This window comes from Solea solea, chromosome 15 (assembly GCF_958295425.1).
Source record: "Solea solea chromosome 15, fSolSol10.1, whole genome shotgun sequence".
Taxonomy (NCBI): Eukaryota; Metazoa; Chordata; class Actinopteri; order Pleuronectiformes; family Soleidae; genus Solea; species Solea solea.
In genome coordinates, this window is record NC_081148.1 from 10,471,154 (window position 1) to 10,499,084 (window position 27,931).

Here is a 27,931-nt window from a genome sequence, read left to right on the forward strand (position 1 = left end):
GGACCCCCTGTCTCACACACACACACACACACATGCACACACGCTTTGTATAGACAGTAAGAGAGTCGATGAGAGAGTGTGTTGCAAAGATTTAATGTAGACGAAAAAACAGACACACAAACAGAGGCAGAGAAGCCTTGGATCACAGGCAAGGTGGAAACCACAAGAGAAGGAAATGAACACAGACGGTAAAATACAATGTGCCCATTATGTCTCACTGAACACCTTTATTTCAGTTTTATATCAATATCAATGTGTGTTGGTGTTTAGACACTCAAATAAAAGGGCTGTGTTGCACCAGAAATGCTCGATATAATGTTTAATATAATAAATATCTGTTGCTGAAATGTGATAAAGTGAATAACCCTTACTCTGTCTCTTTCTAACTTAGGTGTGTGGCCGTCTGAAGAGGTGATGGCTCATTACTGTCTGCAGAAACGTCACATGTTCAGGTGAGTTATTCACGCCACCGTCAAAAGACTCAAGGAAACAAGGGCTAACGGTTGAGATTCATTGCAAACACGTGGTTTTTAAGCTTCTGTCGGTTTTGGATGTTTCAGATGACATTTTTTCATATTCCTGTACCATCTAAATTTTGTTATTGGACCAATTCAAAAAAAGAGGCAGCGTGTAATGTCCCTCCTTTAAACACGTTTTATTTCAGTGTAACTTGCTGTCTGCCAGGAAATTGCTTTATAATACAAACCAGGAAAAAGGCAATCATTCTTCCAGTGCAAAAATAGTGAAATCATTAAGCTTGGATTGTGAAAATACAGTGCAGAGAGGCTGCACAACTGGATTTCAAATTTGTCTCTTTGGTTGAATAAAGAGAGAATTGAAAACATAATTTATTCTTAGTGAAACTGACGAAGGTAAAGTGGCACTAACGCATAGCTGTTGTGAGGTGGAGGAATTTAACTTAATTTTATCTCCTTCCTATATTTCAACTGTTCATTTATAACATTGTGACAGTATTGAAAGCTCTAAATGTAGTGCTTGCAAAACCAGTCAGTCTGCTGTTATCCCTCTCATTAAAATCTGACTGGGTCCCGTCACAAATGCCGGCTACCCTCGCGTCATTCTCTACCTTCCTATGCCACGCTGAGTTGTTCCGCGTTGCTCATCTCCTGCTCCCGTCTATTGAGCACTGGGCTGCCCCCGAGGCACATGGCTGAAAAGCACCCAGGCACCTTTGATTTCCTCTCAAGGTGGAACATCACCCTTTGATTTCCTGTTTTAACATTCAAGAGGCGGGAGATGAGGAGGAGAGGGGTATTGATCAGAGCAGCGTAGTGAAGGTCAGAAAGAGAGGGAGGGGAGGCAGGGAGGGATGAAAGAGGACAGGGCGAGAGATGGAGGGGACGGGGAGATGAAAGGAGGAAGAGGATGGAGAGAGGGGTTGAATGAGCATGCAAGCAACAGGATCCTCTCTCTCTCACTCTGTGTGTGTGTGTGTGTGTCCTGCTGATTGAGCTTGTGCTTCTCAATGTTCAGTATTCAGTTTTCAGGTTGATGGTTGAATTGATATTTCTAACCCTGCTGTTTTACTGTGTGTATGTGCTTGTGTGATTTGGTATATATACATCAGTTTTTTTCTGTACTGCACTGTGCACTGTGTGTGTGTGTGTCTAAGTGCTAAACTGCCAGGATTGGCTCAGCTAGGTGAATCTCAGTCACACTCATCTCTCTTGCTTCCTCTGTTTCTCTCAGGGGTGCAGTGTGTGAGTTAGGAGGAGGTATGACTTGCCTTGCGGGACTAATGGTAAGTGGTACACATGCACTGAGTGACAAACACCCACCCCACTACGCACACACACACACACACACCTCTTATGTATGAGGGAGTGGAGTGGCTTCTTTAATGACACTGGCCGTCATTAATCAATACACAAACAGTTTGGGCACAATATTCTCTATCATTCCCTTTCTTGTGTGAACAAATGTAAGTGTACACACGTGCACTCTTGCCCATTTTAATTCAACATTAATCTAACCTTCAGTGTGCCATTAAGTGTAAGGTGTCATGTGAGGATGACAGACAACAGGTACTACATTCCCTGTTGTTGTGCCTATTAGCTGGCACTGATATCAATTTCAGCTGGAACGACACACAGCTGTTTGAACGCTGCTACCAATTTTACAGGCTAAACTTAATTTCTCAGTGGACAGTGGACATATCCAGTATACTAAGCAGCCACAGGATTAAAAAATAAACATAACTCTTTTAGTGTTGTGGCTGATCAGAGTATGTTTGTGAAAGAATATTCCATAACTGTTAAAATGGTCACAGTGCGGTATACATAGTAACTACATGCTGCTTTATCACGACTTGAGCAAAATGGAGTCATTCATTAAAGGCAATAGCCACATGGATTAATTATATTCTATTTTGTAATTTTTGGCTTTAAAAAATAAAATGTGCTTTTAGATGCTACACACCCCTTGTAAGGATTTACGATGATTTATTTTAACATAAGATAAAACGATTGTTTGTTTGTTTTTGTTTTTTTTACACACACATATGCACCTGTATATCACAGCCATAGGGTTTATTAGGTTGTCTCTTGATGTTTCATTGATCTGTCTGTGTGTGTGGAGAGAGAGAGTCTGTCTTTATCTCCTGGCAGTTAATACACCGTGTTTGTCTATCATTACCGTCTCCTGTGGTTTAGAAACTATGATCTCCATTACACAACTTGCAGTGATAACCATGTGAGTGGTTTGAAGATGACCGTGGACCTCTGTCTTTTCAGTTTAGTCCACGTATTGGGTCCATGATATGGTCTTCAGAGTAAGGCTCTTATCTTTTCTTAATATCGTCATGATCCCGTCATTTACCTCGTGCCACTGGCAGGTCAGATCTTCACTTGCAGTGAAATACCTCGGCATAGTTGGACAGGCTCATGGTCATGATGGTTCTTTGAGCTTCTGACTTCTTAGTTGAAAACATCACTTTGAAATGATATGTCTCAACAATTATAGATCTCAATGAAAGGTGGCACAGACACTCATATCTCTTTAACTTAATATTAATGTACCATTATTCAGTTTAAAGCCTAAGTATCATATAGACACATCCTATGTCTTACACATGCTTTGTGGCTTGGGCTTTGCCTCTTTAAATGTATAAATATATAACTTATTATACTGTAAGTTAATTTAAAACATAAAGTTTGATTATTATTGGAATACATACCAACTTTCTCTACTTACCAGTAAGGGTTCAAAAATGCAAAGTTTTTATGGCAAAGCAAAACTTTATGGTAAATGCTTAAACCATTACACATGACAGATGAGTAATGGTTTGTATTCAAGTCAAGGTCCTAACACTGTAATAACTGAAGCTGAGAAAATTGCAATGATCTTCAATGATGCAGTTATATTAATAACTTGCCTGTCAGTTGTAATACGCCTTCACTTTCTCATGTCTGAGTTCTGCAGGGCTTCATGTTTTCCCCTCTGAAAGCAAAAATGTAATGCTTTAGATGTGAGTGACCAATTAGCATCACCTCCACGATGACAAATGCCCACATTTTTCCTTTTTAACATCATCTTACCAATCCCTGTATCAGACTGTATCTATCTGTCTCTTTCTCAGAAATCTTCTCCAATTACTCAGATCTTTAAATATGATGGTCTTGTGATGGCTGGATTGGTCCAGAATTTAATCAGTCAAATGTTACTTATAAATCTTAATGAGATGCCAGTCTTTTTTTTTTAAGTTTTCATGAGGGTTGTTGTGTTTTTTCATAATCCCGAGTTTTTGTAGAACGAGATGTTTGTGATACAGAATTAGCCTGACTCTCTCTAATTCTCTGTGTATGGTGTTGATGGTGGGTGGTGGAGTGTAGCTAATGGGTTGCCAGGTTGGGCTCTTTATCTTTCAGCTGGATGCTCTGGTTCAGCCTGGAGGTTCCTTCCTCCATTTTAGCAGATGGTGGAACTCAGAGTGCTTTTGACCTCCCTCACACACCCTGCAGTGCCTGAACATGTGTGTGTTTTTGTGTGAATGTGTGTGTGTGTGTGTGAGTGAAAGCATGCATTTGTTTTACAATTGTCCATACACTGTATATACTTAATTACATATTTTCTGTGTGCCATACAAGTCAAGATTGCGTTAAATCTACCAAAAAGGATTTGTGCACATACCATTTGAGCACAATAGCTACTTAAACTTACACTTACACTCACCCACAGGTATATTCTAACATACACACACTCCTTAACTTAAATTGACAGGCTGACACATACTTGCTGATATAAAAAAAAGCCTCTGCAAAAAAAATTAAATGTGAAAAGATGAGCTTACTCTAAAGCACATACATGTCTATAGATCTCCCTCACACGGAGACATAGAACGTAGCACAAAGCCTTCTACCCATTCTCTTGTCTCCCTCCGTCTCTTTCTCTCCATCTCTCATAGTGTGTACTGCAAAGTTATATGAAGGGCATCATGCAGGCCCGGCGAGCCGAGTGCAGAGTGACAGCGGCGAACGGGAGTGATGGCTCAGCCCGATAAACACCCAGCGTCAAATGAAAAGGCTCTGCGCTTGCCATCATCCCCTGTCACAATGCAATTACTGAACAGAGTGATAGCAAGATAGCAGCCCCCACCGCTAGCCACAATGATAAAAGTATTGACTGATTTGATTGAATGATTAAAATAATGCAGACATAAAAATGGGGTGAAGATAGAGAGGGAAATGGCAGAGAGAAGAGGGAGCAATGGAGAGAGAGAGAGAGAGAGAGAGGGTGGGGCAGGCTGGGCTGCCAAGAGTGAGGCTTTGTAGATATGGTTATGTCATTATTGTGTGTGTGTGCGTTCAGATGTTTGCCTCATCTAAGGGTGCTTCTAGTTTGGTTTTTTTGTTCTGTGTTGTTTAATTTCTCTGTCTCTTTTCTGTCTCTCAGGTTGCCATTTGTGCTGACGTGAAGGAAGTTCTACTATCAGATGGGAATGAGAAGTCCATTCAGAGTATCCTTTCATCGTCCTCTCTCCTTCTCTTCTCTTTCTGCTTATCTCTCCATCTCGGTCCCATTCTTCTGGCTCACTTTTATTTATATGCATTCCTATAATTTTGTCTCTGTGAATTTCTATTGGGAGTTCAAATACCATATTTATTTGCATATACATTTTGCTACTTTAAAAAGCAAATCCATAGTTCCAGTTTACACACGCTGTAAATTCACGTGTGTTTATGGGTGTGTGGTTTTAGATATCACATGTTATAAATTAAAAGAAAAGCAGGTTGAACTATGTGTTAAACATCCATCAAAGGTACAGTATGTAAAATGTAGCATTTCGTGTTGCAGCTGAATATCCTTCATGTCACATTTCCTGTATTACAGAACCGGTGTAGCCTTGAGTTAACATCAGAACTCAAATGATGTTTAGTTTGTCCATTGTGATCTATTTTTGCAGGGGTCCTGCTCTTGATATATAGGAGACTGTGCCATTAATGTTAATTATATTGTATTATAGCCATCATAACTTTGTTGTTTCAGCCCCAGAGTCAGAGATTAGGTTAGAGTGAAGGACGAATTGCCGTCCACCTCTTTTATCTTCACACAGAAGCAGCAAATGGGGCACCCACAGTGACAAATACTCAGCACTAGTGCTTGATGTGGCATTCACCAATCCTTTCTACCCACAATGCCAAATTAAGAGCAGAGTAATTGCCATCCTGTCAGATTTGGTTTGAGACTTCTTCTAATGCCAAGGCTAGGGTTAGGGCTTGATGAGTGTTTTTGAAGCAGGAACAATCAAGGTTGGTTGAAAATGTGTTTTTGTGTGTGGTTAAGTTTTAGACCTATAATTAAGTTTTTGGGACAAATCTTTAGGTCTGATTTATTTTGTTATTTGAGGGGGTTATTGATCAAGTCTGTCAGCTTGCAAACCATCTTGCTCTTCTTTTTCATTTCACACTTGTCTCCTTCGAAAGCCTTCTGTTTTCCCACTTTTCTTCCCATCTTTGTTTCATCATTCCTGTCTTTTTTTCTATCATCAGCCCAGATCTTGTTTTATTTGTCCACTAACTATACAAAGAAGAAAACAACACTTGTTACAGTTATTTAACAAAAGCAGGAAATATAAATACACATTTCTTCTACCTTGGCCAACATGGCATTTCCATATTTTGCTCAGCTTACAATATATCTGTCTCAGTCAACTACAATGCTCCTTCACTGATCACAATAAACCCAAACAATAACATCATGGAGCCTGTAAAATACATTCACACAAGGGTGTACAAACAATGCACCATTGACTGACTGCTTTGTTTCACAGAACAAACATGTAGGGAGAATTGTAAGTGAAATCATAGTGAGAGCGGATCAAACGCACACAGAAATGAGATGGAGGATTGAGAAGGACAGATAATTTGTTCTGTTCCCTCGATTGGCCCATTCCCATGCTAACGGCACTATGCTGCATTTCCTCTCACTGAGGAAACTGTTGGACTTGTGCTAATGAACCCTGTGCAGCTCATTGTGCAGCTAGTTTGGCAACAGAAAGAGATCACGATTTGTGATACCGCTCGGTTTTACTCTGTGAAATAGATGAGAAGATAGTTCAGAAAACAGAAGTTGAATACACATTTAGTTAGCGTCTCTCCTGAGAATGGATTTTCCCCTTTCCGCAGAAGTGGTTGATCTCATAAAAGTGCAGAAACACAAACAAACATCAGAGAGAGGAGCCACTATTGCTGTGACCTTGAATACCCATGTTGAAAATCAATTGAAATGTTCCATTAAGAATGATTGATGCATGTCATTGGCTGCTACTGGTCCACTTCAAGCAATGGGAGCAAATATTCCTCCACTTTAATGGTCAATAAAACTCAAATCTCTCTCTATCTTTCACATTTTCCTTCTATTTCTGTGTGTGTGTGTCTGTGTCTGTGTGTCTGTGTGTGTGTTTACCTTGTGTCTGTATTTGTGCATGCACTGACCTCTCCACCAGTGGTGTGCTAGTGATGAGATTACAGTAAGCTGCTCTGCTCTTCGCCCTGTCATCCCTATGCATAATACACTGATGCGCAGGTGTCCAGCGTGTGTGTGTGTGTGTGTGTAGGTGCAAATGCATGTAAATGTATGCTGACCTACATATTACTGTGTATCTGTGTCTGTGATGCCTCTTTGATTTTAGTTTTGCCCTCCAGCTATCAATTCCTCTATCAACTTATCATGAGTTCCTGCTGTCTCTCCCTCTCTTTCTCTCTATGTCTCTCGCTCGCTGTCTGTGTCGATTGGATTTGTCTCAGCTCTTTGCTGGCTTTAATGACAAGAAAATCCTAATTGAATTGCTTTGCAACTCCACAAGCCAGTGTCTTAATAGACAACTTGACATCAATCGCCCTGCCTTTGTGTGAGTTCATCTGCTTGTGTGTGTTTGTGAGAAGGATGGTGTGAGTGTGTGTATCTGTGGTTAAAAGCCTTTCCATTGATCCAGCGTAAGGCTGCTGTGATCTGCTTCTGCAGGCAGGCTCCTGATCCCTGGAGATCATCTGGTTATTCATGCTTTCTCTGTCAGGATGTCTACCATGTAGTATGTCTTTACTTCAACAAACAATCACTAATGTAGCTCTGACAAAACACTATAATATGTTGTTTGAATCACTGAAATACTAAGGGAAATGAAAGGTCGATCACAATCTTCTCTCCTTAATCCTAAAACACAAACAAGTTTTATATTATATATAAAACTCTATAATATATTTTTTTCTTTGTTAGTCATATGTACTGTATGGAAATGGAGTGAGCACTTACTTGATCTAATCGAGGACCAGAATGTAATACGTGTTAAAGATGATTCCTTGACCGTGCCACGTGAGATGTACGAGGGCTCATGGAGAAAAATGGTCAAGCTGGAAAGTTTGGGTCAAGAAATGTATCTGCCAGGTGAGATGGAAAGATAAATATAAATCCTAACAATGGCTGTATTGATAATGTGCTCGACACAGATAGAACATAACTAAACCTCCACGGTGAATAACACAAGAGTTTCGCAAAAATTCCCCAACTGTGTGAGGGTGAAATGTTTAAGACCAAAGGTGGTGACTGACAGTCAGTCAACAAATACTAAAATCGATGTGTGTACTGTTTTTGTAGGGGCTGACTTATGGTTCTGTTTAGTATGTGCGATTGCTTAATATCTGTATGTCTGACTTTAGAACAGTGCACACATCTTTGTACCATTTTGCTTAAAATGCAATCAAACCAGATTTTTTTTAATCTAAAATGAATATCAGTTTTAGAATTAGGATTATTTAATAAGTATAATTTGAAGTGTGAAAAAGAAAATAAGTATCAAAAGATCACACCTTAATTGCTGCACACTGCAGATATGTTTACACACTGCCTGCACAGTCAACCAAGCAAAAATGATTCTCATCCAGAAACCACCAACAGAACTTTGCACACACACACACACACACGCACGCACGCACGCAGACGCCTCATATGCAAAGTTAGGCTAACGCATAGCTAATTATCGTTCAAAAAATGTTCAATTGGCTGAATGTTTTGCTCCCCTCTCTCTCTCGCTCTCTCCAGTTCTTCCTTCTGCACATATTAGCGTAATAGGAAGGAAAAAAAATAAACGTATAATTAGGCTACATTACTTTGATTGTTTTCTTTTCAGATTAGGCCTGCTTTCATTGCCACAACGCAAAAGAGGGCGAAGGGCACGTTGCGATTGGACAAGGGGAGGGAGAGGGAGGGGTATGTCGCGGATGAGGGTGTGTGTACGCTTGCGTGTGTGTGTGTTGGGACTTCCCGCTGTGAGACGAGATTGTGTTTCAACAGGGCCTAATGTTTTGTTTACTGAGTGTTAATAATGCTTAATTAATAAATCCCCCAATTTGTGTTGCAGAGGGAGAGAATTGTATGGAAAATGAAAAAGGAGATAAAGGAACAGCGCATGACATCAGTGCAGACCTTACACAATGTAGTCCACTGAAAGTGTATCACGACTTGTATCAAAGTGGACCTCCAAATTCCGTATTGTTGAGCACTAAACAGACAGGTGGCAGACACACACTGTAAAAACGTCCATCTGTTGCAGCAGGAAACCAGTGAAAGTCTTTTTTTTCCCTTTTTTAATCTTTTTTCTTTTATGTTCTCCCTGTTCCAAAACTAGACCTGATGTGATGTGATTGTGTGTCAAAATCATTTTTATTTTGTATTTGTTTTCTTCCTGCTTTCCAAATCACTGCACTTAAAAAGGACAACCTGCTTTAGCAATGGCGGTGCCAATAAAATAAAGTGTAATGAGCACAGCCTGTGTGTCCGCACGCGAGTGTGTGCACATGGTATAAATGTCAAGTGTCATGTCAGAAGCTCTCATTCTTTACCTCACAGTTGACATGTCGTCCGTTCTCGATGGTTTCTCCACTGAGGCAGAAGAAACGGCAGGAGTCACACAGAGAGGGAGAGAGGGATGGGTGTCAGGGAGGTAGATGGCCAAACTGTAGGACTCAGAATGGAAAAAAAACAAAAAAACACAAGCGGCTGTTGCTCGCTGTGCAGTTTCATGAACTCTGCCAGTCTTTCACAGACTGCAAAGACAAAACTTAAGTCTCTGTTTTTCTGTGTTTGTCGGTTACAGGGTGGTGAGGTGGGACATAGAGTCAGACATTTCAGCACTAGAGGGTCACTTTGACATCATCATGTGTGCAGACTGGTAAGTACACACTCACACGGATTCACTCTGTGTGTTCGTGGCATTCATTTTCACTTTTGTGGGGCTCCCCACCAGCACCCAGACCTTCTCCGTTTTTTTACAAACACACACACACACACACACACTCTCACTCACCACACTCTCACACACATACATACATATGCTCTGATGCCCGCCTGCCTCCATTTTACACCAAATTGCCTCGTTTTCATGCTTGGTGTCCCAGCAAATGGATGACTTAGGCAAATTGCAAATAATTGCGCCTTGACAAGGAAGGAGACACAGTATGAAGAAAGAGACAGAGTTGAGGGAGGAGTGGAAATGGAGATGGAAATGGAGAGAGCGTGCAACATAAATACAACAATTAGCCCACTGGTCATTGAAATTTAGATCTTGTAGCTAATAAAAAAAGAACATTGGTTTCATTGCTCAGCTGATGCGTGTAGAATAATATGCATTTGGATTTTTAGTGTTTCTTGCATCATGACTTTTATTTAACAAGAAAAAGAATAAAGGTAAGATGATCTGTGCAGCTTTGATTTGTTTGCACCTACACAACAAAGACAGACAAGGCTACAGTAGCCAATTGAGTAGCCTTATGTGAAATTCCCATCTTATATTATTTAACATAAACAAGAATATCATATAACGTAAGATGTTTATATAAATTGTCATCATTTAAAGATGTGGGGATTTTGTTGGATGATGATGATGATGAAAGGATTCTTTGTAGAATCACTAAACTTGAAGTGGAGGAGGTCAGATTAACCAGAGCAGTGGCTCTCAAAGTTTTAATACCAAGTACCACCTGAGAAAAATATTGAGCTCTGGAAGAAACACCATTATCACAAACGTTAAAACACAGTGGTGTAAAAAGATCGGCGACAGACTTTTCACAGGAGGCAGATTTAAGACAATTTGCTTTTTTTCATCATCATCATCCTCTTCCAAACATATACTTCGTTATAGTGAAATTAAATTAAGAGGGGAGTTTTTCATCATAAATACATTTTTAATGTGAACAATAATATTGTTCCATTTTAACACAACAACTTTTACTTTGAAATTCTATAAACTATCGTCAGAAATATTGTTATTGCGTTATTATGATGGAATATCCTGATATCATTTTAAGCTTGTCAGTGACCGGCCCCCATCTGACCAGACTAGATGCTGAGTGGCCCTCAGGTCCTTTGAGTTTGAGACTCCTGGTATAAACTGCGTACAAAATTAAACTAAGAAATACTTTTGTACTGCACTCTCACTCACATGTTTTACTTTAGAGATAAAGGTGTTTAAGATATTTAAGATATTCTTCATGATTACATTCTAAGTCTAAGATCTTGCAGCGATGAAAGGTGTTGCACTGGGACGATTCACATTTCATTTATGGATAGAGGCTGAGGATATTGTCAGGACTGAAGGACAAGCCTGGTCTTTTCCTACTTTTTTAGTCATAGGAACCATTATATTCCTTAAAGCCAGTTTTTTTGTCAATGTAAGTAAAAAGCACTTTTGCCCATTTACCCTCCACCACCTCTACACTCACATCCACGCGTGCACATACTGTACAAACACTCGCACTTGATGAAAAGATGGACATGCTGTTGGTTAAAGCAAAAGTACTTGACTATTTTCCAGCCTCTCAACTGCTGAACAAAATAAGCTTGTGTACGGTATTTGTGTATCTATCTGCCCGAGTGAGTGCACATGTGGTAAGTGCAGCATTAGCAAATGCCGTTATCATTATTGTAATGTCATTGTCATTACAGGTAATAGTCAGGTACGGCTCCCAGAGAGAGAGACAGAGAGAGAGAGAGGGAGCAGGCAGCTAATAGAGGATATTTTTCAGTGGACTAGTGTGTATGCACATGTGTATGATGGATAGAAGCAGATAGTGTTACAGCAAAGTAAATTGTGTGTGAATGTTTGATATCATGCTTCTTTAGATTTCCCATTTCTTTCAGCAGTGATGCATACTTACGCCACGGGTGTGTGTGTTTGTGTGTGTGTGCACCACGATGTTTTTATTTCTGTGTGGTTTCCGTCTTTTTTTTTATGTGTGTGTGTATGTGAGCGAGTGAGCAAGCAAGCGAGTGATTGTGCGATAATTGCAGTGGTGTTGGTTGAAGAGTGATGGCTAACCGATTAACGAGTACATCATTGTGATGATCACCTGCGAAAAGGTCAACAACACAGCTTCCACTCCGATTAATTATAGCTCCTACCAGGAGCAATGGAACCACTGCTGAGAGGAGAGAAGGGTGAATGAGAGGAGGGGAGCAAGGCTGGAAGAAGAGTTTGGTGAAACATGGCATGTCAGTCATCCATTATGCTCGACATTCTTTGAATATCCTGCCTATTTTTTCAAGAAGGGTATCAATGCAACACAATAATTGTCAGGTACTGGAGTGGATTTTGCCATTAGAGATGAGACTGAAGTGTTGTTAAAGTATGAATCTGGCACTGCCAAACACCTTTTTTCTAATGTGATTAAATTTCAATAATTAAATTACTCTGATCCAGCAATCTGATTGGTTATATGGTATATTTCCTGTATATCCTGTGTTCTCAGTTGTCTCATTGCATATATAACATAGATATGGCTACAGGTAACTATAACAATTCCTTCTCTCTATCTCTATAATAATAATTAAATTTTTCCAGAAAAGTAGTTCAATATCCCACTGCTGAAATTCTCTTGGTAAACAGCAGTAGTTGAAAAAAACTAGTTGAAAAAATGACCTCATGGGTCGTCTCTGCAAGCAGCTTTTTTTTAATATAGTTTGTTTTATTAACATTTTTTATTATACTGTATGTTAGATGTAATTTTAAAAGCAACTTGTACAATTGGTAGGGAAAATTATTAAATGATTATCAATAATAGTGATAGTAGGAGGAGAGGTTGTATTAGTATTATAAGCATTGTCATCATCTTGTTAAATTTGTATTTATCAGTTTCTCAAAGCTATTATCAGTGACAGGCGATATATTAGACAGATATATATTAGATATATGACAGAGAGAAAGACAGACAGGCGTGCAGGAGTGTGTGTGCACGCTTGCGTGTGTTTATGTTTGTGTGAGAGAGGGATGGATTCCTGCAGTGGGCATCTGGATGGCAGAGAATCCTTGGCTAGGGGGTTGGCATGTGTGCTTTTTCCAAAAACGCTCCATGTGTGTTTCCTGAGATAAAGCCTTGTTTGGTTTGCTGTGTGTGTTCTTGTTGTTGTTGCCTCTTTAGGATCTTTTCTGGTATAACCACTGTCCTTGTCAGGACCAATAGTCCTCATGGGGGCCAAAGCCTGGTCCTAATGAGGGGGAATTTAATTTCAACATTGTATTTGTTGCTTTGTGAGGACCAAAAAAAATGTTGGGAAAGTGAGGACAGTATGGCTGGTCCTCACATTTTTAGGGTTTTAGGGTTAGGCATCTAATTGTGATGGTAAAGGTAAGGGGCTAGGGCATACATTATGTCTATGTCCTCACTTCGAATGCTGTGCAAACGTGTGTTAATACCCTTGTGTGCATTGTTTTTGTACTACATCTGTGTGCAAGCATATTTTTGTATTTTGTACATTCACACATGCACTTTTAATGCACATACACCTGTTGTGTGTATAGCTGAAGCTGCAGAATTGGATTAGATCAGGAACTGTGGATACATTACACTACATAAAAAGACAGACATTCATAAAACACAAACACAGCTTTCGTTAAAAACTCAAACAGATAATTTGACACAAAGAACCAACCTGCAAGGAAGCTCAGAAATATGTAATGGCAGCTTGTAGCACTTAAAGAATAAATATGCTCACACTGTATGTACAGAAGCCAGATGGTTGTAGTTTATAATGGATCAACATAGACTTTATCATACACTAAAGTACACTGCTATTGTATTGTACTTTACTTTTTACTTTACTTACATTTTACTTTCCATTGTGAGCTTGATGTTAATGCTACCTTTCATTAAACAAAGTATTTTTTAATGCTGAGTAATGAAAGAAAGATCAATTTAATAACCATTTAACCATCCACTGAAAATACTTTTCTTCTCTTTTGTTTGTTTGTTTTCTCCATCTTAATCATATCATTGATGTCAGAATAGCAGTCCCTTTCCCCCAGTTTGCCTATTGAAATGCTTTTGCTACGTTCAGAATTACTCCACATTAAAATTGCTTTCATATTTTTTGAAGGTCTATAGACCATTTTGTCTTTATTGCAATTGAGTCAAATGCAAGGTTCAAATGATTGAATGAGACAGTTTCTAAAAGTATGCAAATCCTTTCATATTATTGTGTTTAAACTATGTCAATTAGAAATATTTGTTTGACATGTCTTAACTTCTGGTGCTCAGGTGTCATTTATGGTGCACCACAGCCTTTGTGCTGAAAACTGACAAGTATTCAGAGGGTTTATGTTTCTGCATTTTAGGCAAACAAAGAGCTGATAGCAGATCTGAATGGTATTTTAATTGACATTGGATTAGACTGATAGATGTAAACAACCAACCAAACAAACAAACAAAAAGAACATAAAACTCTCAAGGTGTTCAGCCTTTTCACCACTAAATCAGAGCGAATCATGGAAGCACTCTCTGCCAAGAAATGTGTAAACGGCATTCCAAAAGTGTGATTTGAGCAACACTTATTTATTTTCCTTCATTGGGTGAAACAAGTGACTGACAGTTCTGGTAACTGTCTTTTTTTTTTTTAAAAGGTCAAGATCAGTGGCTTTGTTTTTGTACAAGGTTGTGTTGCTGTTTTAGTCTGAAATGGAACGTTATGAACATAATTCACCAAAGCTTGTGTGGCGTGGGTTCCACTCATAAATCTGTAGTGCGTTCATTTTCAATATGAAGAAATGTCGGCTACATTCAAGCCATTGGCTGATGAGTTTGCACAATGCTGATTAACCGTAACCCAGCTCCATGTGACTCTCTGTGTTTCTCAGTGTGGCAGTGTTGTGTTTTCATGTCATGCTGCAAAGAAAGTCATGTGTTTTATGTTATGACTGACGGGGAAAGGGAAAGCGTAACAGCTACGCGAGTAAAGTGAGGTGGTGAGACTTAAGCGAATGGTGGGAATATGGACCTAGAGTCGTCCTTTCAAGAAAGTTCTGCGGGTTTGTGTGATGAGGGAAGAAGTCTTATGTCACTGTGTGCTTCCTTGGCTGAAAAACTAAAATATCTGCATATTTTCTTTGGCTTAGTACATACAATGTCATTTCCTCTTGAAACGGAGGCTTAGTCGATGATGTCATGTGTTTCCAATGTCTCATGCTTTGACAACATCCTGTATTTTGGCATATGTATGCAAGCAGACAAATATAGCAGCAGCACTCTCTCTCTCTCTCTCGCTCTCTCTCTCTCAAACATACCTACACACACACACCCATGTTGTGCCCTTTGACTTCCAGGCAGTTTCACTGGGCTGTACTGGGTGGGAGGGGTCAACATGAGACAATAGGCCTCTGACAGTCTGGGGGCATTAGAGGTGACCTTAAATGGGAGGGCCACTCAATTTGAGAGTCCATAAATGTCGGCCTGACATTATACAACGGCAAACCTCAGCCAGACTGTGAAGAAAAACATTCCTAAAGGGGATAAGTCTCTATATTTGAAGTATATCATGGGTAGGAGACCTTTTCCATTCAGTTTTTATAGCGTCCTTCACAGGTCACAATTACTGAGCACAGATATCACATTATATGACTTTTTGATGTAAATCTCTGTGTTTTTCTCTCTGTAAATCGTGCTGAAAGCTTAATGTATCACACCCTGTACTATGATGGCTGGAATTGGCCTTAGCTCTCGATGCAAATTTTTTATTGCAAATTGCAAATATTGTCTTTTCTAAAGAAAGGCTGTATATGGCCTTTAGCTTAAACTTAAGCTATACTTATGTTACATCACATAAAGTCTGTATTATCAGCGACAGAATTTAAGTTGTTGTTAACAGCTGCAGGGAAAATTTGGCCGTCGCCCTCTTAATGACACTCTGTCCTTCCTCTGCCCTCAGTGTGTGTGTGTATATATGGGTCTTTGGGTGTGTATGTGTATTTCAATGATACCTCCACCCAACTAGCTCACTTCCTTGTTGTAATTAGCGCTCACTTTTCCTGTGAACTGGTGTCTGTGGCAAAATAAACCAAACACAAACCTCTCACCTTTCAAGTCAAATAAACTCTGCACCTCTGTCTAACCCCAGAAATAACAATAAACTTAACGCGTACCTACACACATCACATCCTGTTTTCAGTAAGGTCCTGTCCTTTGGTTTCTTTAAAAAAAAATTATTATATATGCCTTTATATAATCTGAACACACACACATTCATGTAGCTACGGGCACAGGAAGGAGATACTGAAATGAGAGGATTTTGAACAAGTGAAGGTTGGAAGCAGTGAGTGGAAACTGGCATCCAGATCGCCACGTCACTGGCCACTTGTACGGATGTGTGGGATTATATCAAATCTGCACTGTATTGTTGCATTTTAGACAAATTACTCCACTCTCATCTGTGAAAAATAGGTACACACATACACACTTTCTCTCTCTCACACACACACCTATGTCCATAATGAATTGAAATATGTCATTGGGAATTTACACACGTGTGGTTTCACAAATCATCCATCCAGAAACAGTCACAGTTACGTAAAAGTTTTAAAAACTGAATTATGTTGGGATGACAATATAATAAATATATACTTACTTTTTTGTAGTGATGTAAAAGCAAATCAAATCTAGAATGTATAAAACATCTCAGTTAATTAAATGTTGCAAAAACAGTAAGCTTTACTTTTCATTTATGCTCATATTATATTATTTTACAGTGTGCAAATGTGTGTTTTTTTTGTTCCTATCTTCATGGTAACTGCAGAACACCATGTCATGAATTGCACAAATTCAATGTGTTCTGTGGTGCTTTAAAGTATCTCAGTAAAAGTGTATTTGCACATACGTGTGTGTGTGTGTGTGTTTTCTATTAGGTTATTGTATCTTCGCAATGCCGTGCTTTGTGATATTCTGCATTCCTTTCCATTCCTCAACAACAGGCTGAGGTGCAACTGATGCAAACAAAAAGGAAGAGCATCTTACTCATGCAAATTGTTTTTACCTTCTTCCTGTCAGTGGATTTATTTGTAAACAAAAGAAAATAAATAGCCTGCTGCTTTATCTGGTGCTGCTATTAAAGGAATGCATTTTAACACGATTCTTCATCTCCCTCTCAGTTTGTTTCTCGACCAGTACAGAGCCAGCCTGGTTGATGCGATGAGGAGATTACTGCAACCCAAGGTAAGTGTGTGTGTGCCTGTGTGTGTCTACTGTGTATATATATATATATATATATATGTGTGTATATATATATATATATATATATATATATATATATCTGCTTATCCCCCTCCTCTAATTCTCACTCATTCTCTTCCCAGTCATAATTCACATTAATAGTCTGACAGGATTAATATCATGTAATGCTTTAATGCTTATTATAAGCAACTTGAATACATCACTCTGATCTCCATCTTTCTCTTTCATGGCTTTCTCTTAATCACAAATCCGGGGCAACTTCCCCCGTTTGGCCTCATGATGAGACCCCATGCTGTGACAGCCAAAGCAAATGGGAGGGAGAAAGCAAACGGCAGGAAGAGATACGGTTGAGATTTGTATTCATCTGACAAAAGACGGGTGCATTTTAAGGACACGGGCCAGAGTGGTATTAGGCATATCTGTTCATGAAAACAAGATGAAACTGGCACTCAGGGGAATAGAAGGGGAGGACAAAGGAAGGGGGGGATAGATGAGGGAGGAATGTGGATGAAAAAAGTGAGACGGCATTGATGAAGGTTTTCGAAAAGGTGGACACTGGAGTAGAGATGGAAGAGGAAAATAGATGGAACTGGAAAACTCATGTAGAATCTCAACATGGCTCTTGTTTGTAAGAGGTTTCTGGGTTAACTCTGTATTTATAGCATTTGCTCTGTATCACAATTGACGTTTTATGTTTCTTTGGATTCTTTTAAGTGTTCATTGTGTATGCTAGAATGTATAATGTCATCCACTCTTTACTCTCAGTCTTCCAGCTCTAAACGTTTATGGTTGTTTCTCGTTTTTTGGCTTCCACATATGAACTCGACACGTGCAGAATCATAGCTCCTTTTGTGGACACATTTGTGCTGTTTCACAGTGTGCTCCTTGAAACGGCAAGACTTTTCAAAGTTAACACAAGCGGAGAAGCCTCCAACAGTCTCATAGAGCTCAGTCTCAGTCACTTCTCTCTACACATTACGATTGTAGCGGTAACAAGTCTCCTGTTGCTGAGAGTCAAAAGATTTCATGATTTTAAAGTGTAGGTTTTTGTACATTGGTCAGTATTGTATTATATTAAAAAAAAAAAAGAAAAAAAAAAAACTGCCCAGCACCCCACAGCAGATTTGTACACACCAAAAAGCAGGCACATTATTACATTAAGTCATTTTCCAGCTGTGAAACATAGCTCTTCAGTTTGCATTTCCTTGTGGAACATGTGCAGTAAAAACCTGCAGCGTCTGTCTCAGTTGCAGTTAAATGCAGGAGTTGATGTGGGTGAATGACGGATATGACATCTGGCCATTGTTGTACATCTATGTGTTAAGGCTCATATCTTTAATCCAGTGGAGATAATTCAGAGGCTAATATGATTTGAGGGGAGGCCATCAAACACTCGCTGCCACAACAAGCGTTGGCAAATATTTAATAATTTACTAAGCTGATTAAACAATTAACAAAGCAACAATTATTTCACCCATCTAATTGCACTAATTTGTTGTTTCTGACAAAGGTGGTCCATGCTGTGGACTGGATCTCCCTTAATCAGCTGATTAGTGCTGGGATTGAATTTTGTCTGTTTGTTTGGTTTTGCTGATTTCAAAGAGGAGGGGTAGCCGGAGAGAAAAAAAAAAAAATGCAGCTGGATATACAGATGAAAAATCATCTGTCAAACAGGATGATCCTGCTGTTTTCACAGTGTTTGTGTACGTTTAGCTTGTTCATTCATTTGTGTGTTTGTCTGAGCATCCCTGCTCCATTTAATTAAAACAATAATAACATGATCAGCATGAAATAAAACTGAAAGCTGAGGGATTTCAAAGAAACTTTGAACCTCTTGGTAATCCTCTTAGTATTTGCAGGACATCTGTGATGCATATGCACACACGCTGCTTTTCTCTCTCGCTCTCTCTCTTTGTCTCACACACAAACACACACACATACACGCACACACGTGCATGCAAACAAACACTTCCACGATAGGATTTGTAGGGCTCAAATATCTTTGGTTTATCACCTGTTTTATACCGGCAAATACTTTGTCCATGTGTGCAATATGGGTGAAATTTCCCTTTAAATACTGTGTAAGGTGACCTATATTAATTATGTGGTTTTACTTTCCTTCCCTACATTTTCTTCATAGGGCATGGCATTGGTATTCGCTCCACGTCGAGGTGAAACTCTGAAGCTGTTTTGTGAACTGGCTCAGCGAGCCGGACTCTACGTCTCTCAACACCAGCAGTATGATGCTCAGGTCTGGGAAGTTCACCAAACGGTAAGAAGCGTTCTCAAGGATGGAAAGACACTCAGTCAGTTAGCATGACTCTAAATGATTGAATCCTGTAATAAGACACAGAAAGAGGGTTAAGTAAAAAGTACTGCGACTTAAATTTAAATAAACAGCAAACAAACAGCAGTTATGTATAGTTCTACAGAAATCTACCATTATTCCACAGTTTTTCCTAACTCACTGTGATCAAACATCTACAATAAAGGGACATTTCTAACATTTCTGTATTATTTTACAGTTCTGTCCTAAATTACTACAATAACACATCTTGAATTAATGGACACAAAATAATACCTTTAATAAAATGACAATGCAGCATGTTTTTCAGGAAAAATACATCCATTTTGCAGATTATTGATTCATTTGCTCTTATGCGACACACAGACATTCCCTGCATTTAGATAATAATCCATAGATTATTGTAAAATATCTTAGCTACAAGCTAGGAAGCTACAGTAACGTCAGTTTATTGGGATCATACTATAAGCCATTTATATATTTATATAACTAATGATATTTTTCATTAGTTATTATGACTGAAATATGCAAGTCGTCAGACTGCCGGCCACTGATTGGTCAGAGTGTTGTCACTAGAAGAGTCATGAGCATGACGTCCGACACAAGAATGTCGATCAGTTAGAAAGACTTAAAAAATCCTGAAAACGTGCGCTAACCTCCACAATTTAGCATCACGTCATGTGATGTCATGTGGGATGCACAGTGATCCTCCAACTCTGAGAGACATTAAGTGTGTACTTGGCTTTAGTGAGACACACAAAAACATTTTTATATTTAACAAAAAAAACAACACTCTGAGAGAAAGACAGCAGATAATCGAAGATACTAAAAAAAAGAAAACAGGTGGGGAAAAAGAGCCCAAGAAACACATAGGCAGTGTTAAAAGAAGTGGTGTCCAGCTGTTATCTCCATTACACACACAGCTACAGAAGAACAGGACAGTAAGGAGTGGGCTAAATTGGTGCACACATGTTCATCTACACTGGTAGGACAATTGGACAGACTGGCCATTAAAATGCCTGTTAAAGTGACTTTAACTTCAGCAAGGAAACTCTCCTTCTTTTCTCCCTTGCTATTTATTTATCCCTCTTTATCAGTCACAGTCACTTTCAGTTATTTTTATAAGTGATCCTCCCAAATGAACAGTTGCATTTTTTTATTTTAATAACTAAATCCAATGAATCCAGGACAAGATAATGTTTCTTTCAGTTTCCCTCTCATTTAAATGGGTTTTGGTGTCAGGTGGAAGCAACAGTAGAGAAGCTAAGATCTCGAAGAGAACAAACATTTCGAAGAAACGTGAAGAAACGAGTAGCTTTGCCTCAAATTCAAGGCCACAGAATACAGTCAGTGAATAATGGTCAGGACCTAGGTTCCCTGGGACACACCTTTTTTTTTTATTCTTGAGAATTACTTCACAACATAATGACCGGTGTGTTAACAGTGAAATAAATTCAGTCTAATATCGATGCGTGTTAGAGAAATGGTGTCCTTTTTTTTCCCTTCAGTATACCGTGGGACTGTAAGACCATTCAAGTCACTATTTGAAATTCACACTTTCATATCAGTAACAGACACTGTCACACAAACACAGTGGGGTCAGCTGCTGCATGTGGATGTGAGGACATGCTGAAGTGGCCACTCACAAGTGAAGGTGATTAAGTCTCCTCTGCTTATCTTCTGATGAACACTGGACCACCACTGTGTATGTGTTTTATATCATTTATTTATGTGTGTTCTCTTGAGGCAGAACCACATTTCTGAGGAACTGCTTAAGTTTAGGTGTAAGATTTGAATTGTGGTTAGGTTAAGGTTAGGGTTAGGCGTTAACTTGTTATGGGTTAGGGATAACGCGTTGGTGAGAGTGTCCTAAGGAGAAAACCTGTGTTTGTGTGTGTTTAGTTGTGATGGTTAAGGTAAGGATAAGGGGCTCTATGAATGATCTATCAACGTTAACACGTTCATTTTGGAGATTCATTCAAATAATTTAACGCGTTGAAAGAAATTAGCACAGTTTACGTTGTTTGTTAATTTCCGGTGGCGACGTGTACAGGCAAACCGAGCCATCCTGGTTGAATAAGGACGGACTTTTAGGCGGAAAGTTTCATTTTAAAAAGTTACTGGATGGCTTGTTGGACAAAACTAAGTGTGTATGTGCCTCTGTGTGTGTGTGTGTGTGTGTGTGCGCACTTTGTCTTGTGTTTTGTCTCTTTCAGTGTATATTATTATTATTATTATTATTATTAATGTTACATGTCATTTAGCATACGCTTTTATCCAAAGTGTCTACCAGTGTTTCCTGTGTGTGTTGTATTTCCCTGAGTAAAGATTGTCTAAGATGTTTAAAACACCAACATGCCTTTTTGTGTGCCAAATGTGTACTTCACAGGAGAGAAACTGTGTTAAAGGTTTAGAGAAATGAATTTAAATATACTTTTTTGTGTTGATTCTACATTCATTCCATGATTTTATATAATAATACAGTATATGTTATAAGCTTCAGGTTTATTTTCGCAATTAATTGCGATGAATTACAGAAAATTGCACGATTAATTAATTAATCTTTTTTAATCGATTGACAGCCCTACTATGAATGCAAAATCATTGTGTGTGTTTGTGCGCTTTTGTGTGTGTGCGCGCGGGCACACGCTAAAAACAAGCTATATCGCAATCCCACACAGACTAGACATCACTCAGACAGCATATTGGCTCAACATTACACACACACACACACACACACACACACACACACACACTTCACGATGATATCACAGCGAAACATACACTGCCATCATACACACAAATGCACACCAATGAGCAGCAGCTGCTCATTTACACCACAGATTAGCTTTCTTCAGCTATATTTACTTTCAGCGGGTGAAGCAAATGCATATCAGGCCTGACAGTGGAACACGCACAATAGATTTTCCTTCACTGGCTTAAAACAATCAAAGATTGTTTTTTTTTAATTTTACCCCACATATATAAACATTTTTGAAGAAAAAAAAAAGCCACTGCTAGTTTCTCATACCCAAGAATGACCTAGTATGTTAAAAATAAAACGACCGTTTTGTTGCTTCCTCTGTCTTTAATTAGTCTATTATTTGTATATTTAACAAAAGCTACACACTGAAACATTAACTTGTCTTCATTAAATATTATAATTTGATCCAATTTGTAATGTTTTAATAAGAAAACCCACACAAATGTTAAGATTTTACACAGGACAAAAGGGCCATCACTTAATGTATAAAGAAATTACAATAATGAAATATCTCTCAAACTTTGTCAAGTTGGCAACATGCTCCAGTGATTCCACATTGACATTCAGTAATATCACATAATTGGCTGAGTTTTCACAGGTGTCATTTTGGCCAAGTTCACTTCTTTTCATGCTCCCTCAGTGACTCACAAGCTCCTCCATCTGGCACAGATGCTGATTTAAAAAAAAAAAAAAACTAAACATACCCCCAGTAGCTGCAGTGATTATGTATGTTGGCATTCCTCGCTGTGCCAGTTTTGACACACATCAAATTAGATTTTGTTTGAAATGAATTGCCAGTCTTAACATTTGCTTTGCAGGGAGGTTTTGTTTTTAAAAGCACATCCACACCCCCAGTTTGTGACTTTTTTTTCACACGTACACACAGTTTTGCTCTCTGACACAAACACTCGAGGGACTGCCGACAGCAGGCGGACCTGCAGCAGCACTGTGTGTGTGTGTGTGTTCTTGTATTTGTTACCTCTTTGGGTCTTTTCTGGCATAAACATTGAGGAACTGGTTACGTTTAAAATTTGAATTGGGCTCAGGTTAAGGTTAGGATTAACTGGTTATTGTTCAAGTTAGGGATACGGCGGTGGTTATAGGCTGTCAGAATGAATGGAAGTCAATGTGAGTCCTTAAAAGGATAGCGGCATGGACCTGTGTGTGTGTGTGTAAGGCGTGTGCTGGGACGGACAGGCAGGGCTAGCACGTTATCCTCTTATCCCCACTGTTGTGGAATAGAGGGGCAAGCAGCTGGAGGGACTGCAAGCAGTCTGATAATGCCCACGCTATTTTCTAACCCACCATCTTAATCTTGTTACTCAAATGGTTGTGAAGAGAGAGTCATGAATTTTAATTTCTCCTTACATGCACATGCACACACACACTCACATGCAAGAGAGAGTGTGTGTGTGTGTGTGCACATGTGTAGTGCCCCCGTCTCTCTCTCTCATGCATTAATAGTATCCCCACTGTGTCCATGCACTCATACTCTCTTTCCTATCTAGTTCTTTCTGCCTCCCTCCTTCACTCCCCCCCCCCCAGTTCCTACATCACGACCCACTTCGGTATTTATTCAAGCCTGTCCCTCTATCCCTTCCTTCACTCTTCTCTCCATCCACCCAATCCCTCACTCTCCGTTTCCTAATCTTGCCCAGAGAGACCCCAGACATCCGGTTCATCCCTCCCTTGTCTCAGAGCCCCCTCCTCTTCCCTTTTTTTTTTTTTCTTCCTCCACCTTGTTCACTTTCTCTCTGGCCTACACAAGCAGGGCAAGAATAAACGAGAAAAAGCAGGAGGCGGAGAAATGGAGAGGCAAAATGAGAGCATGAGTGAGGGAGAAAGAAGATGGGGCGAAAGTGGCAACAAAATAAATGACTCGCACCTTGGAAAGGGGAAAAAAAAGAGAAAAGATTGTGGGGGGCAGGGGGATAGGGGGCCGAGTTGAGAGCCGATTTAGCCAGCCACCCATGAAGCTGATTAGGCAGCCTGCGATCAGGAGGAACAGCTTTGCTTGTTAAACTTTTCACCTTTGCGAGCTCTCAGCCCTCCCCACGTTAAGCCCCCCCCACCCCCACCTCCGTCTCTCTATCCTTCCATCCCTCCATCTAACGCTCCTTGCTCCTTCCGCCTGGTAGAATTTGAATGTGAATGCTGGCCATGGCCCCCATAGCAGGCTTAGCACAGGCAGCTGCCCCTCCACGCCCAACCACCCCCTGGGCTGTCTGCTCCTTCTCTCTTTACCTCTCTCTCTCTCTCTCTCTCTCTCTCTCAGGGTCACAGGTTCAACCACTGGTCGGTGCCTGGAGGCATGGCCACAGGAAGATAACACACATGAAGGGTACACAGGGAGGAAGGGTGGGACCAAACGAGAGAGGGAGACTTGTGCAGTGTGTTTATATTCAAAAAAAGATGGACAGAAAATTTAAAAAAGGCAGAATTAGGAGCAATGACGTGAAGAAGATCACTCGCGTTAGGAGTAATGAGACATGAGCGAGAAGCAGAACCTCAGGTAGTGCTGTGATATTGTGAGAAGTACTGACGAGACCATTTCTGTCTAGTTTTACACCTGTGTACTTCTGACATGAATACATTTTTACTTTGTCTTGCTGTGTAACACAGTGTGATGCTCATGAGATTACAGTGCAGTGTGGCATAAAAGGAATCAAGTAAAAAAAAAAAAAACAATTCTTGATGAGCTGGTTAAAGCTTAATTTTATCTGCTACAGTTATTCATCTGTGTGTTTTAATTGTACTTTACATTAAATAGTGAAACACTTTTGTTTTGAAAATGTGCTCTATAAATAAAGGCTGACTTTTTGGCACTCCAGCTGTGTCAACACAATAGTTTCTTAGAATATTTTTTTCCCCATGCAGCGCTAATGCTATCCTAATCACAGCCTAACTACATGAAGCTTTAAATTCCCCAGTCATTTCAAACATCTACTATGATGTTGTTATCCATCATAACCAGGTTTTTTTTTAGTTGCACACTACACTACATTTATGACACTTAAAAGCATTTATATCATTCATTCTTCATTTTATTGGTTTGCAAACAGGAACAACTTTAAACTCACAGTGACATGAGTGCGAGCAAATCACCTAATCTGTTGGGAAAACAGCCCAGAGTCTGCAAATGAGCTTGTGATATTGGTAGATTTAGGTTGGATGGGAGATTGTGGCGCAGCACTTAGGGAGTGAATTTAGGGTCAGCCGGAGTTTCTGTTTGTTGTGAGGAAACCTTTTCACACAGTTGTGCACTATGCTTTCTCACAACACACACACACACACACACACATATGCTGGTTTTGCATTCTTTGTGTGGACAGTCATAGACATAATGCATTCCAGAGCGAAGTTGTGTGGACCAGTCAAAATGTCCTCACAAAGACTGTGATCCACACAACTTATTTCATATGGAATTAGTCATCTGTTTGTAATATCTCAAAGATAATCTGACAAATGTTAGATACTTTATTAATTTAATTATTTCAGTTATTACCTTTACAATTATTTCAAGTACCATGTCAGATTTTGGCGGGTAAAACTTGGGGGAACGAGTTCCAGACGGACAGTGACTCCAGACCAGTTTATACCTCAGGTCCATTGAGCTGTTGCTCCAAAACTCAGTAGCCAATCAGCAGGCAGCCTCCGTAGCCCCGCCCATGGTCACAATCGCAAACAAAAACCCAGGGAGCACAAGTTTGGAGAACAAACGCAAAAGAGTCGGAGCAAAGGAAATTCCAATTATTGCAAACAAGAAGTGGGATTCCAATCAAATAAAATACAATCATTTTGAACGATTAAATCGATTTTATTTGCAATTTGTGTATTTTTATTTTGTGGTTCTTTTCTTTTTTTTTGCTCAATTCAAAATGTCCTCACTTTGCCCAAATAGTCCTCACTGCTTAAATACATTTTTTTTGGTCCTCACAAAGATACCCACTCAAGAACGCACACACACTCAGCATTGTAAGGTGTCCATGTTGTGCCCGCTCCGTGCCCTTTTAAGCAGACTTGGCAGTTTGGGCATGCACCCACTAATCAGCTCGCTCAGCATCTCGCCAAATTATCAGAGACTTATGAAAGTGAGTTTAGTGAGTCTGCTCATGTGAGAAAGTCTGAGTTTGTGTGTGTGTGTGCGCGCACGGCGTCGTTTCACTGACTTAACTTCAACAGCTTTGATTATTGATAATCACATGTATACATCCAACTGACTCATTATTTTCTTCTAGTTCCTCAAATGTCAGAATTTGCTACTGTCCTTCATTTTTTTACATCAACAAACTAAATATTTTGTTAAATAAATGAAATAATTGGCTCACCAATAAAAAAATATTAGTCTCAACACACACATTTTGTTGACGTAGACTAAGCTAGTTAAAACTTGTTACCTAATAAATCATTAAGAAATAAAAATTTAATACAAATGAAATTTACAAAGCGCGTCACCAATCAACGTACTCATTATGACATTCAGATTCAGAGTTCTAGTCATGTGCAGAATAAAGTCACTGGTTCTTTTTGCTTGCACTGCACAGCCATTCCAGGTTAAAGAGACGCCAGATTAGTAGAATTTGAGACTTTTTAACAACTACCTCAATCTAATGTTTCTGTTGATCACCTCAAATGTATTTTCAAATTAAATACATTAAAATATTGTAAATGACTCCAAGATAATTGTTGCATAAAGTGTTAGTATTCTTTGTAGTTAATGTTCTTCATGTTGTGTGCATTTCAGATGCAGAGAGAGGGAAAAGAAGCTTACGATGAGGACATCCACTATCCTCTCCTCATCACCCTGACCAAAGGACCGCAACCTGTCAGCCACTCTCAGTAAAACAAAAGAAGTGAGCCCTCAACTTGACACACTACCATGCTACATGCCTTTGTACGTTTGAAAAGGAATGATGCAACACAAGTCATTTCAACAATCTAATCAAATTGCACTAAAAGAGCAGTATTCGAAGAGGGTCGCGTTTACGTTGGTGAGGTGGCAGAACTCAAGTTGTGCTCATGTTTGAGGCATTTTTATATTTACATTGACCACAGTGTGTTTGTTTTGTAGTTTGAAGTGCTGTGGGGAACAACCTCATTTCCAAAAGCAGTGGGGATACATTTACTGCAAAAAAAGAGAGGTGTAAACTACCACGTTTGTTTTGATCGTCTGCCATATGATACTGAAACTCTTCATGACATTTACATAGAGAATAACATGACCTTAAATACAGATCACATTTGAATTCAATTTTCATTTTACAGGGCTATGTTGGTGTTGTAATCTTTGTTTGAGCTGTAAATCCAACACTTATTCTGACTCTAATTTCACCCGCATCACCACCAGCTCCACTAATGTACAGATTATTATTAAAACGTTTACTACTAAAGGCTGCAAGTCTAACTCCGCCTTCAGGTTGTGTAGTGTGTGACAGAGAATACACCCACATCAGTTGTGGAGACTGCGACAACTTAGTTTTATTGAAACTTGACCCCAGTACTGTGGAATAGACTAAACAAATAACTGTATCACTGCACACAGCAATGTTTCCTTTCCTGACCAGGTCCATGGATGGGGCAGAGTCATTAACTTAAATGAATATATTTAAATCACTTAGTAATGCACTGACGGTTGACAGGAAGATGTACAAGTATTCTGTATTAGATTTATGTTTTGCTCATATCACCTGTTACAGTTGTCGTTTTTGCCAAAATACACAAATAGAAGCATACAGTAACTGAAGTGCAGCTCCAGAGTATATGTTACCACCGTGATATTAAATGCTCCAAACACATTTATTGGCAATGAAACACGTGGATCATGTCAAAATGGCAAACTCAAGAAAAACCGGGTAT

General features: G+C 39.4%; 1 protein-coding gene across 1 annotated transcript in view; it reads left to right on the top strand.

Moving 5' to 3' along the window:
• The window catches only part of camkmt (calmodulin-lysine N-methyltransferase), a 91,976-nt gene extending 64,347 nt beyond the window's left edge, over window positions 1–27,629 (top strand). Inside the window, exons 4-11 of the mRNA XM_058651262.1 lie at window positions 392–452; window positions 1,711–1,762; window positions 4,912–4,975; window positions 7,836–7,902; window positions 9,611–9,685; window positions 16,925–16,988; window positions 19,147–19,278; window positions 26,820–27,629. Coding sequence (XP_058507245.1) covers window positions 392–452; window positions 1,711–1,762; window positions 4,912–4,975; window positions 7,836–7,902; window positions 9,611–9,685; window positions 16,925–16,988; window positions 19,147–19,278; window positions 26,820–26,918 — 614 coding nt within the window. The 3' untranslated portion in view covers window positions 26,919–27,629. The remainder of the gene's footprint in view (window positions 1–391; window positions 453–1,710; window positions 1,763–4,911; window positions 4,976–7,835; window positions 7,903–9,610; window positions 9,686–16,924; window positions 16,989–19,146; window positions 19,279–26,819) is intronic.
• The last annotated feature ends 302 nt before the right edge of the window (window positions 27,630–27,931 follow it).